Genomic DNA, 12,499 nt, shown 5'->3' with positions numbered 1-12,499 from the left:
ATGAGTTGCCCGGAATAGGCACCCTAACAAAAAACATGACTCTTATAGGGTGGGACAACTGGATGGTGTGGGTGGGATCTCTTAATAAATGGGTTCTGGCTCAGAGAAGAGGCAAAGAACACTTCTGACATTCTCACCTGTGTCGATATGTATCCACCTCCAAAACGTCTCTGTGCTATCAGCCATTCAGCGATGCGGTGCATGTCATCATACTTTTTCTGATGTATCTTTTGAAGGAGTGCATAGGCTGTCACCTCCACCGTGTACATCGATTGTTGATCATTGTTAAATGGCCAATATGTTTTATCTGGAAACATGTTTTAAAAATATATCTGTTATTCGTTAAATCAAATAGTTCTACAAAAGTTGGACGGAATAAGGTGGTTATATTTAATATAAAAAATAGCAATTTCTTGCTGTTATAGGCTGATAAAAACACTTCCAACACTTTTTAGATTCTCATGACGTTATCAAGTTTATGATTTTGATAGTAAAAAGTCGCCTATAAACTTTTGAAAACACCTTTATAATATTGTGGGAGAACATAATTCTATGTTTTACATTGCACAGAGTACTTGTTCTTCCTTCATGTTATAATTCATGTCACCTGTGTAACAGAATTTCAAAATATACATTTCAAACAAGTTAAAACATTTGCTTGACATTTTTGTGAAACTCAAGGTCTTTATTTTATTTATTTATTTTATTTATTGAATTTGTTACACGCCTAGACAATTGGATATCACAGCGAGGTTACATACAGCTTATTTAAACATTAGTAAAAAAAACAATGACAGTACGGTGACAGGGATATTTACAGTAAGACAATAGAAACAAAAACATATGTGCAGAAAATATATACAACAGCTAAGGTAACTTCTATCAGTATTGGTTAAATAACCATGTTTTTAACAATTTCTTAAAGCCTGGTAGGGTGTCCTATTTTTTTATGCTGAGAGGGAGGGAGTTCCAATGTTTGGGGGCTAGGTATTGGAAGCTGCTCCCCCCTGCTCTGGTATTCCTGTAACGGGGCATTGTTATGAGAAGGTGGTTGTTGGAACTAAGGATTCTAGTGGCTTCTTTTTTGGCTATGGCATTGTTCAGGTAGATAGGGGATTTTTTATGGTGGCATTTGAATGTGATGCAGAGTGTTTTGAAGTTGATTCTAGATTTGATAGGCAGCCAGTGAGAATCTCATCTGGTCTTGGAGATACAATCAGATTTTTTTTTATCCCTAATGCGGCATGTAATGCCTTATTTTGAAATAGTTGTAATTTATTGAGATTGGTAATGGATGTGCCGAGTAGCAACACATTGAAGTAATCAAGTTTTGATAAAATCAGAGCTCTGGCCAGGGTTATACAGTTGGTCGGGGTCAAGAATTGGCGGCTTAGTGCAATTAGTTTGGCAGTGTAGGATGTAGATGATGAGAGGGTGCTAATGTGTTTGGACATTGTGAGGTTAGCATCCAGGTAGACTCCTAGGGCTTTTACTTGCTTTAGTACAGGTTTCATTGTGCCGTCAATGTTGATGGAGGAGTAGTCTGGATGGAGGGCATCTATTTTGATGTGGGAGCCCACAATGAGAATCTCTGCCTTCTCATCGTTGAGGCGAAGACCATTAAGTGCCATCCAGTTCTGTATTATGGCATACATTTTATTAATAGCCAGAGTATCTTGGGAGTAATTCCCTGAGAGTGGAATAAGGAGCTAGGTGTCATCTGCAAAATTGGTGTAGATGACACCCATGTCATCTAGAGCTGAGAAGAGGAGCTTAGTGTATGCGTTATAGAGGGTGGGTGAAAGGTGGTACTCCAATGGGGACTGGGATGGGGTCTGCAGCTTCCTTACCTATAGAAACTTTGGAGGTCCGTTCAGCTAGAAAATATTTAATCCACATGGTGGCAACTAAGAAGAATTTAAAGTCTTTGGCTAAGGTGGAGCAGAGTTTATTGTGGTCCACAAGGTCGAATGCTGCTGACAGGTCCAGTAAAAGGAGAATGCACAGTTTTCCTGTGTCCCTAATGGTGTCCATCTGGATTTTCAAATCCAGAAGGGCCATTTCCGTGCTGTGATTGGGCCTACAGCCGGACTGTCTGGTGCCTAGGAGCTGGTTATGTTCCAGATGAGCTTGACTTGGCTGTAGGCTATTTTGTTGAGGATTTTAAGTAGGAACGGGACTGCCGTTATTGGCCGGTAGTTTGTGGGCACAGTATGATCAAGAGTGTTTTTTTTTAGTAACGGGATGACCTAAGCTTCTTTAATGCTGGCTGGGACCAATTTGGAGTTAAAGGAGGCATTGCCAAAGTTGGTTAGGATAGGTCTGAGGGTGTGGGCACGTGATTTAATTACTTGCGCAGGGACGGAATCTCCTTTGCAGTTTGAGGCTTTGAGTTTAGCTATGGTAACTAACACTAGTTCTTGAGTGACCGGGGTGACGTGGAATATTGGGTTGGTATTCACTTTAGAATTCAAGTTATGGTTGGTGGAAGCGGGTTTATCAGCTAGCAGTTGCCTTTTTGTTGTTATTTTATTTTGTTAGCTAGAGCATCTTGAATAGTAGTGCACCATTCTTTACTAGCAGTAGCAGGGGTTGTGGCTGGGGTGGGGTTTCCAGGTCTCTCAGAATTGAAAAAAGTTCTTTAGAGTCAGAAGCAGAGTTGCTGATCCGTGTATTGTAGGTGTTAGAGTGATGATGGCTGATTTGTAGGTTTTCTTAGCCGCCTGGAAGGCTTTCCCAGATTCTATACTGGCATGTTTTCTATGGGCATGTTCGAGGGTGCGTTTGGTTCACCTAAGTATTACTAGCTCATTGTTGAACCAAAAGCACAATCGCTTGTCGATGCTTCTTGTCTGGTCATTGGAGGTGCTACGGCATTGATGGTAGAGTTGAGACAGTTGTGGTAAGCGTCTGCTAGAAGTTAGGGGTTGTAACTGGTGATCGATATAGTGTCTAATGCTTTGCTAAGCATGGGAATAAGATTATCAGGAGTAAGCTTTACTCCTATATATATCTTCTTGCTAACCACCATACTTATTTCACCATCATAAGTCCATATCGAGCAAACAGGAAACCACACTGGCCTTTAGAATGTAGCTCTCTTGGAATTCCGCTTCCCTGGGGGGGGAAAAATCAACTGAAAGAGTGCAATTGTCTGTTTACCAGAGATTCCAGGTCCTGCTGAAGCTGGATTCCCTTACAAATTCGATTTCTTTAGTCTTTTTAAAGTTGAAAAATTGAATAAATACAAAAACGTCTTTGCATTATACTATGAAGGGATTTTACAATCACAATCTGAGACCACAGAATGTATGTATATATTCTTTTTTTCCCTTGCTGATTTTTATTTTAATTGTACACAGGTTCTAAGATCCTCCTGAAGCTGTGCTATGCCCACCCTGGTACTGATCCACATAGAAGTTACTGTTAGCAAATCTGATATACTATTACCTTACTTCAAGAAAAAGAGTTTTTAATCCACAAAGAAGATACTAGGAGTTGGGTTATTCCTGACTTGCACCTTGAAAGAGAAGAGTAATTAAGGAGTAAATCATAGTTGCTGCTCTTCAGTTCTTTCTCAATGGAATAGCTCTCTTCAAGAGAAATTTAGTTAATTTTGTTAAATCTTCTGTGTAAATCGGCCCCTGTGTGTTTGTGGCAAGAGGTAATGCTAAACTGTAAGCCCACCTACATTCTGTAACTTTCATGTAATTTTTTGGACCTAACTGCTGTGTTGCACACCAGCCTTCCTTAGGATTATTTTTTAAAAGCAATTATCTTACAGGTTAAGTTTATGGCTATCGCCCTAAATTCATTCTTGGGTTTACCCATTCTTTGCTAGAAATTGTGAGGGACGGCGGTTTTTATGAACGAGTGCGAAGTCAATGCCGTGCTGGGAAGGATTTCTAACGCTAGCCCCAGATGAGTTTCACTACTGCTTGAGTGGTGGGGGCTGGAACTAAGATATTTGACAAAGGGATTGGCTTCGGAGATCTGTCCGATAGTCTTGTTGAGCAGTCTATGTGCCAAGCAAGCCCTTCCTACCAGACACCACCTTCCGGTCCACTGACATTTCAACAAGACATCTTGTCACTATTTGCGGAACAAGAAATGCGGTAACCTTGGCGGATACAACTGCAAGACTATGGCTACCATTTCACCAATAGAGGGCTCATTATAAGATTTCCAGTCCGGAAGTAATGTGCCGGTAATTCCATTTACTGGCACGTTTCTAGAAGGGGAAACTACAAGTTTGCAGTTGGGGTGGTTGGATTTACATCCAGCCAAGAGATGGAGGTAAGTAAGGCAAGCACCCACCCCGGCAAAAAACAGCTGGTATTTCCACTGCCATTAATGCTGGCAATTCCCCCAAGGAGTCCTCTGGGACTCCATGGAATGGGGATTTACCGCCGTTGCCAGCACCTGTAATATGTTTGAATTGCCAGCATATCAGGCACCGGTAACGGGAAGTCTGTTTGCCTGTATTTCGCCGGATTTACCAGCGGGATACCGGCAAACCTGTAATGAGCCCCCTAGGCATCCACATTTCATGCTAGAAGAACCTTTGTCCTTCAACAAGACCGCCACACACCTGATTGTTCTGTCCACAATGCACCAGGCATTTAGATTAATGGACCCTCATTCATGCATCATTGCCAAAGCTTTGGTGGACCAAAAGGTTGAACGTTCACCAAAGAAGTGAGCAGGTTGTGGAGGTTCAATTTTCCCCACAAAAATGTCCTGCCCCACCTTTATTTTATTTTAACAATAGCTTCAGAACATTACATTCTTCCCCCACCCCCATCTCCACCCTTCCCTGGCAAACAGAGTTCAGTTTGGAAACATTGGAATATTCAGTTAATCTTGTGGGCTTGGACACATTTTAATATAAGGCTGAAATTAGTTGCGATAAACTCTTCTGTCCTTGTTTAGCCTGGGACAACTGTGCCCTTCTCATAAAGGAGGTGTATCGATGGAACCCTTTGCATCATGAGCTGAATTAAAGAGTGGGCTGTGTTGGGCTGTTGGACCGCCCGCCCCAGGGATTTTGCCGTTAACGTTGATTCTTTAAACTTCTCAAGGCTGGGCCCGAAAATGTGTTGTCAATGAAGCCCATGTCGAGAAGCTTTGACACTACAGAACTTTGAAGTTATGAATCCCTAAGGAGGACCGTTGATGTTCTAATAGATTTTATGACTCAATCAGCTGTGCCAAGGTCAGCTGAAGGGCTTGACAAGCCTCTTCCTTCCCGTCATTAACAATTTAAAAGAAAGGCAATTACTAAGAAACCGTCTTGAACTTCACCCTCCAGCAAGTGAGCAGCTGCCTCTGAGACCATGTTACACAGCACAGGGAGAATTTTGCCAAAGTGAAAGAAGCATTAAACGCCTTTAGTGCCATGCACCCGTAGATGAAAATATTCTTCGCCAGCCATCAGTCTTTTTCAGTCCTTGTCTATTCGGAGATTTAATCTCGAGGGTCTTGAGTTTACCACTGTGGCTTGGACAACTAGCTTCTTGCGGCTTGGATACGTGGAAAGGAATAGACTATTGCTGCAGGGGATTTGTATTTTTTTGTTAGCTCTCTGTCGACCGCTGATGTCGAATAAAGTACTGCCACAGGGCCATAAAAGGATCCGCTATTGCTTCATTGACTGATTGGACTGTTTCTGATTGTGGTCCTTTATCTAAAATGTTTGCGTGGTCGGATTGTGTTAAGGGTGTCCATGGCGCTCCGAGAACCAGTGCAGTGACTATTTTCTGTATTTTTATTTGAGTATTTATATTGTACTGGAGATGGACTAAACGGTATGACGGTGCAGCTGGATGTTAAAAATTACACCAAGCAAACTGTAGCTAGTCACAAAACTTAAAGCAAAGGTTCTCATCAACCCATGATGGGATTCTATTATCTAAACAATTACGGAATTGTTGAAGAGTCTCCAAGACCCTGATCTCTCGAGGAATACTATTCCGCAGTTTTGGGCCAAAGACAGCAAATCTTCTGTCCACCTTGACACCAAGGCAGAGGAGGGGATACTCAGTAGCAGCTGGTCTTTGCATCGTAAACACCTTGAAGGTTGGTAACAATTAATCTTATCCCTCAGGTAGGCTGGTGCTGATCCATTTTTACTCATTTAAAGATGAGACATGCCACTTTGAACTTAATACAGTATTTCTCAATGATCTTACGGAACTGGGAATTCGGGGGCACATATGGCACCGTCTGTTGAAGTGCAACGTAGGGATGGGTATCTAACCTGCTTGCATCGTAAAGGCGCAATGCTAGCTCCATGTGCTTTGCTGGTTATGACATAAAGTGCACCACCTGGTGGAGCCCCATGGTGCCAATGGCTCCATCTCCTCATCTAAGATGGAACACATACTTGAAGAAGCTTGTCCTGGACTTAGGAAACGTAACTCTGATACTTCGATGGAGCAGGCGCTGAAGGAGAAATATCTGTGGATGCGCACAATGCCTCCACTGTGGGCGTCACCGAAGTCAGATCCTGTCTGTGCTTCAATAGGGTCAAGCTCGAGGGCATATGACCTTTCTTCACCATCTTTGTGCTGTTTCTGCTAGGAGCAGTCGTTCATAATCCTACCAATGATGTTGAGGCCGGAGCTGCACCCGCCAGGGCTTTTTAAAACAATTGCAACATTTGGTTGGGTAAAGTTCATGAGGTCCAGTCCGCCAGTCTCAGCGGCAGTGGGGTGATTAGCAAGGAAGGGACAGAAGCCGAGAAACACAGAGTTTCCAGAACTTGAAGAGGTCCGGCTCAAGACGGAGAGGGACAGGGAGGCTGTTCCAAAAAGAGGCACCAGCTGAGGAGAGAGACCTGCCCCCCACTCTCTCACCCACTCATCAATTTTACTACTCGGGCAGGCATGTTTAGATTAAGCAGGTCAGGCTTCTTTACCATGTCAAATAGACATAGGGAAAGAGGGCACCACTATTTTGTTCCTCTTTCCAGAGAGGAACACCTGGCCTAGTAAGATCGTTGTCTGTCTCCCCTTCTTCCCCCCCCCTGCCTCGTCGCGCCTTGAAACACTTGTGTATAGGCGCGTTACAAATGCCTTATCATATCATATCATATCATATCATATCATTTATCATATCAGAGAAAGCATCAGTGATGTCTTCAGTGATCCTGAGTCTGGCCAATGTGGCCTGATAATTGGACAGAACCAATTTCATGATCTGCAGACTAAAACCTAATTTTTATAATACTTTTGTTAGACGCCCAATTCAATCGAATAAATGCCTTCTCTGTGGGTCTTAATAGATTGTTTCTTTCTAATATTATGAATACATTCCTTTCTGCTATGCATATTTATTTATTTATTGTGCATTTGCTTATATATCAAGTAAACTGTGTTTCAAAGCACCCAAAGGGTAACGAGAGGGAACATGGGATTGAAAAGCAAATATAACAATGGAACAGTGAGGCAGTCATACTAGGCATTGTGAGCATTCAGAACGTGCAGAGGGAGAGAAGGGATGAGGGATGGGGGCAAGTGCAAGGAGAGATATTGAGCAAAGTGCTAGGAAATACGTTCGGGCAGCTGTATGCGTCTGGCAGAGATCAGTTGTTGAGTGTGGAAGACTGCCAGTAAATAAGTGCCGGCCTATGCTAGCACAGGCCAGTGGGCACCAGAAGCAAGTGCTAGGAGTGGGCGGAGGCTGAAGGCCATTGGGGGTTGGAGACCCGGGCCCCGGTGGACAGATAAGGGCCCTAGTCACCAATCTCAGCAACTGTGGTGGTTTAGCAAAGGAGAGAAGGAGGGAATGAGGAGGTGAAAAGGAAAGTCTTGAGGAGCTTCTGGAATTTGAGGAGATCCGGTTCAAGACAAAGAGGAAGGGGGAGACTGTTCCAAAGGAGGGAGCCAGCTGAAGAGAGAGATCGACCACCAGCTCGCTGTCTAGCGAATTGCTTGACACGCCGAGACTTGGTGCCGGAGGAACGTAAAGAGAGAGCATTTAGTGAGAGCCAGTTGTAGATAGCGTGGTACCCAGCCCCAGGCAGCCTTATGGATGATGCAGAAGGATTTGCATTTTATCCTAGCAGCAACTGGGAGACAGTGGAAAGTTTTTAGGGCTAGGGAGGTGCAGTCCCTGGGCTTGAGGCCAACGATAAGTCTTGCAGCCCTATTCTGGATTAACTGGAGGGGACGTTGAGAGGAAGAGGGTAGATTAAGGAAGAGGCTATTGCAGTAGTCATGCCTAGAGAGTACCAGAGCTCTAGAGACTTTGAACTTCTGGGGGAAAGTGAGAAATGGACGGATTCCTTTGAGGAGGTAAAGTTGAAAGTGGGACTTCTCAGCAAGGTCCTGGATGTGAGGGAGGAAGGAAAGAAAGGAGTTGAAGATGACTCCAAGGCTTTTGAAGAAGGGCGAGGGGTAGAGTTCATAGAGGGAGGCCAGAGTGAGGGGAAGAAAGAGGGGGCAGGAGTCCCAATTGCTGACATTGAGGCAGAGATCGTTGGAGGTACATCATGTCTTGATGGCAGATAGGCAGAGGAAGTAAGGAGAGGATCAGAGGAAGGTTTGAAGAATAGTTGTGTGTCATCTGCGTAACACTGGAAGTAAGTGGAGAATGTGTAATTAGGTGTGCAAGCGGAGCAAGATAAATGTTAAAGAACCAGGGTGAAACGTTGGAGCCCTTGGGGACGCCACAGTTGGAGTTAGAGGTGGGAGAGGAGAAATAGCCCAGGATAACCTGGGAGGGACGGCCATTGAGGAAGGAGGTCAGCCAGTCCAATACCCGCTCCAAGGAACACAAGATATTGTGGAGCCGTTTTATGAAGATGGAATGGTTGATCGTGTCAAATGCGGAGGAGAGATAAAGTAGAATGAGGACGGCAGGAGAGAATCAAGTGGTGCAAGCAGTACTTCACAGGTGTCCAGGAGAGAAGTTTCCTTGCCACTGGATGCTCGTAATCCAGGTTGATGGCCTTGTAGGCAACCAACAAGCTCAGTATGCTTGGTCAGCTGGGGATAGACCAGTTTTTGCAAGAGTTTCAAAAAGAAAAGGGGTGATAGAGATGGGGCGGTAGTTAGCCGGACAAGACTGGTCTGCAGAAGGTTTTTTCAGGAAGGGACTCACAAGAGAGTGCTTGAGGGAAGACCCAGTAGCAAAAGAGTGATTGCAGAAATCGGCAAGGGCAAGAGAGCCAATATTGTCCTTAATAGTTCTGGGTTGAACAGGTGGAGACCTGTTTGTAGGAGACATTCATTGAGCGGACAACTCTAGGCAGCTCATTGGATTGATAGGCAAGAAGGAGGAGCGAAAGAAAGAGGGGGTTTGGGGGAGGTTGTGGGAAAAAGGGAAGAACGAGTACTTAGATGTCCTGAGGTTTTGCAGTGAAGTGTGTGGCCAATGCATTGCAGATAGCCTGAGAGGGAAGAGGTGAGGTGGAGACTGCTGAAGGGTTGGCTAGTTGCTTGCTGATTTTAAAGAGTTCCACCATGTTGTTGGATGCACCAAAGACGCAGGCCTGGATGTGGGCCATTTTCTTGGAGCGAATGGAGAGTCAGTATTGCCTTTGGAGCAGGTGACAGGCCAGTTTGTCAGAGTGTGAGCCTGAGGCCTCCCACCTCCATCCTTCAGCCCTGCACTTGTGTTTCAACGCTACAAGTTCACAGTCATACCAGGTGATACGTTTGGAGGCGTGTTTCAGGCGGATCCTCATGACTGGGGCAAGAATGTCAGGAGTATTAGTGATGGCAAGATGGAGGATGCTGAGAGCGGAGTAAGAGGTAGAGTTGGCAGGGCTGGGGGAGGTGCGGTCAGACGGCAAAAAGAACCCAGGTGTGGGGCGAGAATGGTCTGACCAAGAGAGTGTGGTGGTGAGTGGGGAGGAGAGCAAGAGATCATGTGAAGGAAGGCATCGAGAGAGTGTCCAGCTGAGTGAGCAGGACCAGAGTGGAGAATGGAGAGGGAGAGCAAGGTGCAAAGGTCACAGAAAAGAGTTGATGCCGTGATTGAGAAGTCGAGATGGATGTTAAAGTCACCCAATAGAAGGAGTTTGATGGGAGAGGAGAGAGAGTAGAGATAATATGAGGAGTCCAGAGATCTGGAGAGGGGACAGAAAACAGGATATCTGTGCAGATCTGTCTGGAAGTTGCGCTGACATAGCTGGCTGTGATCGGTAAGCCGGGGTTAGTGGCTTTTTAAAGCTTGTTTCTTCCAGACTTTGTGAGAGAGGGAGGATAGGTGAAAGTAAAGCAGTTAGAATGGATAGGGGAGATGGTGAGCGTCATAGGGGAAGGGAGGATAAGATGGAGGGACTGCCAGGCACAGCATAAGCTCACCAGGCGGCCTAGTAGCCAAGAGAAACAAGTTAAAAGATGCAATGGAAAGACTTTAGTACCAAAAATGCGGTGAACAGTTGACCAAAACACACCAGAGTTTGAATTTCTAAAACAGCACAGAAATGCAACGCAGAATGGGTTGGTACAGAGAAGTACAAACACACCAGAGTTTGAATTTCCAAGAAGCAAAGAAATGCAATGCAGCTGTTTAGGTCGTAAAAGGCGATAACAATGGCGGTCATGACTTACAGGTATTCTTGAGGGTGTAGGAAAGTTCCAGAAACGCAAGTTCGTGAGGTAACAGCCTGCATGCTTGGTGTCAGTTCCATCAGGTGTTGCGAGGGTGAATGAGGAGCGGGCCTCCCAAGCCCTTCCTTTGTTTTGCGCAGATTAAGGCCTTGAGCTATTGTTAAATCCTACTTGCCATTATACTCATATACATCTTAACATCTATATTAATTAATGCTGCCGGCCTATATGCTGTACATTGTGTTGCATTCGGTTTGGGATCAATGTTATGTCTGATTTATTTATCATGTCCGCTAAATTCCCTGTATCACGAAAATGGTTAAAACGTTTCATTAGATTATTTACCCAGACAGGAGCCACTGACTTATAAAAATGTAAGTCCTCTGTGCCTGGGCATTTGTGTGATTTTGGAGCCTTAAGTGCTGAAAATTCCTCATGATTGGTCACTTAAGTTACACCATCTGCTTCTGAGACAATGATGGTAAATCTATTCCGTCTACATTTTCTACTTTAAGAGTCTATCAACTCAGCTGTATGCAATATTTTAAAGCATTTGTGAACCATTCCAGTACATATGTTTTGAAATGATGCCTTGTTATGGGATGCTTGTATCTGAATAGCTAATACTGCACCTGCTTTCTGGCCATTTTCAAAAAACTTTGCTTTAGTTTTAAAAAAAAGAGTTTTCAAGTCTATTTGAATGAATCACATTCAATTGGCCTCTAGTTGCTATTAGCCTCCTGTATAATATCCTCGATGAGTTGACACTCATAGGAGCATGAAGTGCCAGTATGCAGAGCCCACCAAAGGGCAGTCTGCAGCTGTGGGCCACGTAACGTGCAGACCCGGTAGAAGAGGACCACTTAAAGCAAACACTCATACGAGCGCTGTGGAGCGAAGCATCCGTGCGAAGGCACAGCAAAGCAGAGTCTGTGGCTGGCAGACCTCGAAGGGGAATACTACTTGGAGCTGACACTCTTAGGTGGGCTGTGGGGCAAAGGAAAGTCTGCTGGCAGGATGCTGGCTCGGTGGTTTTAGTACAGATGTGTCCAATATGCATTCAGTAAGTGCCGCCAGCTTTCACAAATTTCATATGTTTCATAAGTTGTCATGGCGCACACTGGTGTTTTCCCATGACTATGGTGAAACGAAAGGCAATAACTTCACATCATGGGAGGGTGGTGCCAAAAAGAACTCAGAGGATGGGGACTCTCGACTGCTATCTTAAGCAAGCTGTCAGTGAGGTGGATGCCCAGATAGGCATGGTTGAATCTAATCTGCCCAGTGTGCCCCATGTGGATGGCATGGGCGGGATTTCTATCAAGCCTGCCATTTCAAAGGAATTTATAAATCATGCATGTTTTATGTGACAAGACATTTATTTAAGAGGTGCCTAATGTTTTCCTCCCTCTAAATAACAACCCACATGCTTTTGGGGGTCAGGCACGTAAACAACCGACTGTTGATCCAGGGAAACAATTTAAGAAAATGATCCCTGGTGATGTGGTAGGTCTAAATAATCTGGGACACCAAGGAACGGCATAGAGAATTGCCCCGATACCAACAGTCTGTCCAAGAAAACAAAGGAAGGTCACTGTAAGTGTAGTTCAAAGTAAGATTTCTGACCCGAGACTGAAATCAGTCAAAAACTTAATTGGGTAGAACGCCTTTGAGATCCAGGAGTAAAGAGTTTACTTATGCACATTTAGAGCTCCACGACAACAAGGGTGCAGGCAAGAATCTCTCTGCCCAGATGCAAATTTGAAAAGGCAAATTAAGTTCTGTAATGTGGCTGGTAACCGAGGCCCATCAAAACAATGAATTAACTTGTAAACAACAAAGCCTGTCAAAATTACTATGGCTGCGAACAAGACGTCGCTCATTTCCCCTTCCCGCCATCCCACATTCTCCAAAAATACAAAGATGGTCAGCCGCCT

At 44.5% G+C, this 12,499-nt stretch overlaps 1 protein-coding gene across 2 annotated transcripts in view; it reads right to left on the bottom strand.

Moving 5' to 3' along the window:
* Positions 1–12,499, bottom strand: part of LOC138447740 (complement C3-like) — a 2,843,165-nt gene that overhangs the window by 1,251,749 nt on the left and 1,578,917 nt on the right. For both annotated transcript variants that reach the window (XM_069604045.1, XM_069604046.1), the window contains exon 29: positions 138–307. In XM_069604045.1, coding sequence (XP_069460146.1) covers positions 138–307 — 170 coding nt within the window. The remainder of the gene's footprint in view (positions 1–137; positions 308–12,499) is intronic.

Source organism: Ambystoma mexicanum, chromosome 3q (assembly GCF_040938575.1).
Source record: "Ambystoma mexicanum isolate Mex_15411 chromosome 3q, UKY_AmexF1_1, whole genome shotgun sequence".
In the NCBI taxonomy this organism is placed as follows: domain Eukaryota; kingdom Metazoa; phylum Chordata; class Amphibia; order Caudata; family Ambystomatidae; genus Ambystoma; species Ambystoma mexicanum.
Note: the sequence above shows the minus strand (reverse complement) of the source record. Positions and strands in the feature narration are given on the sequence as shown.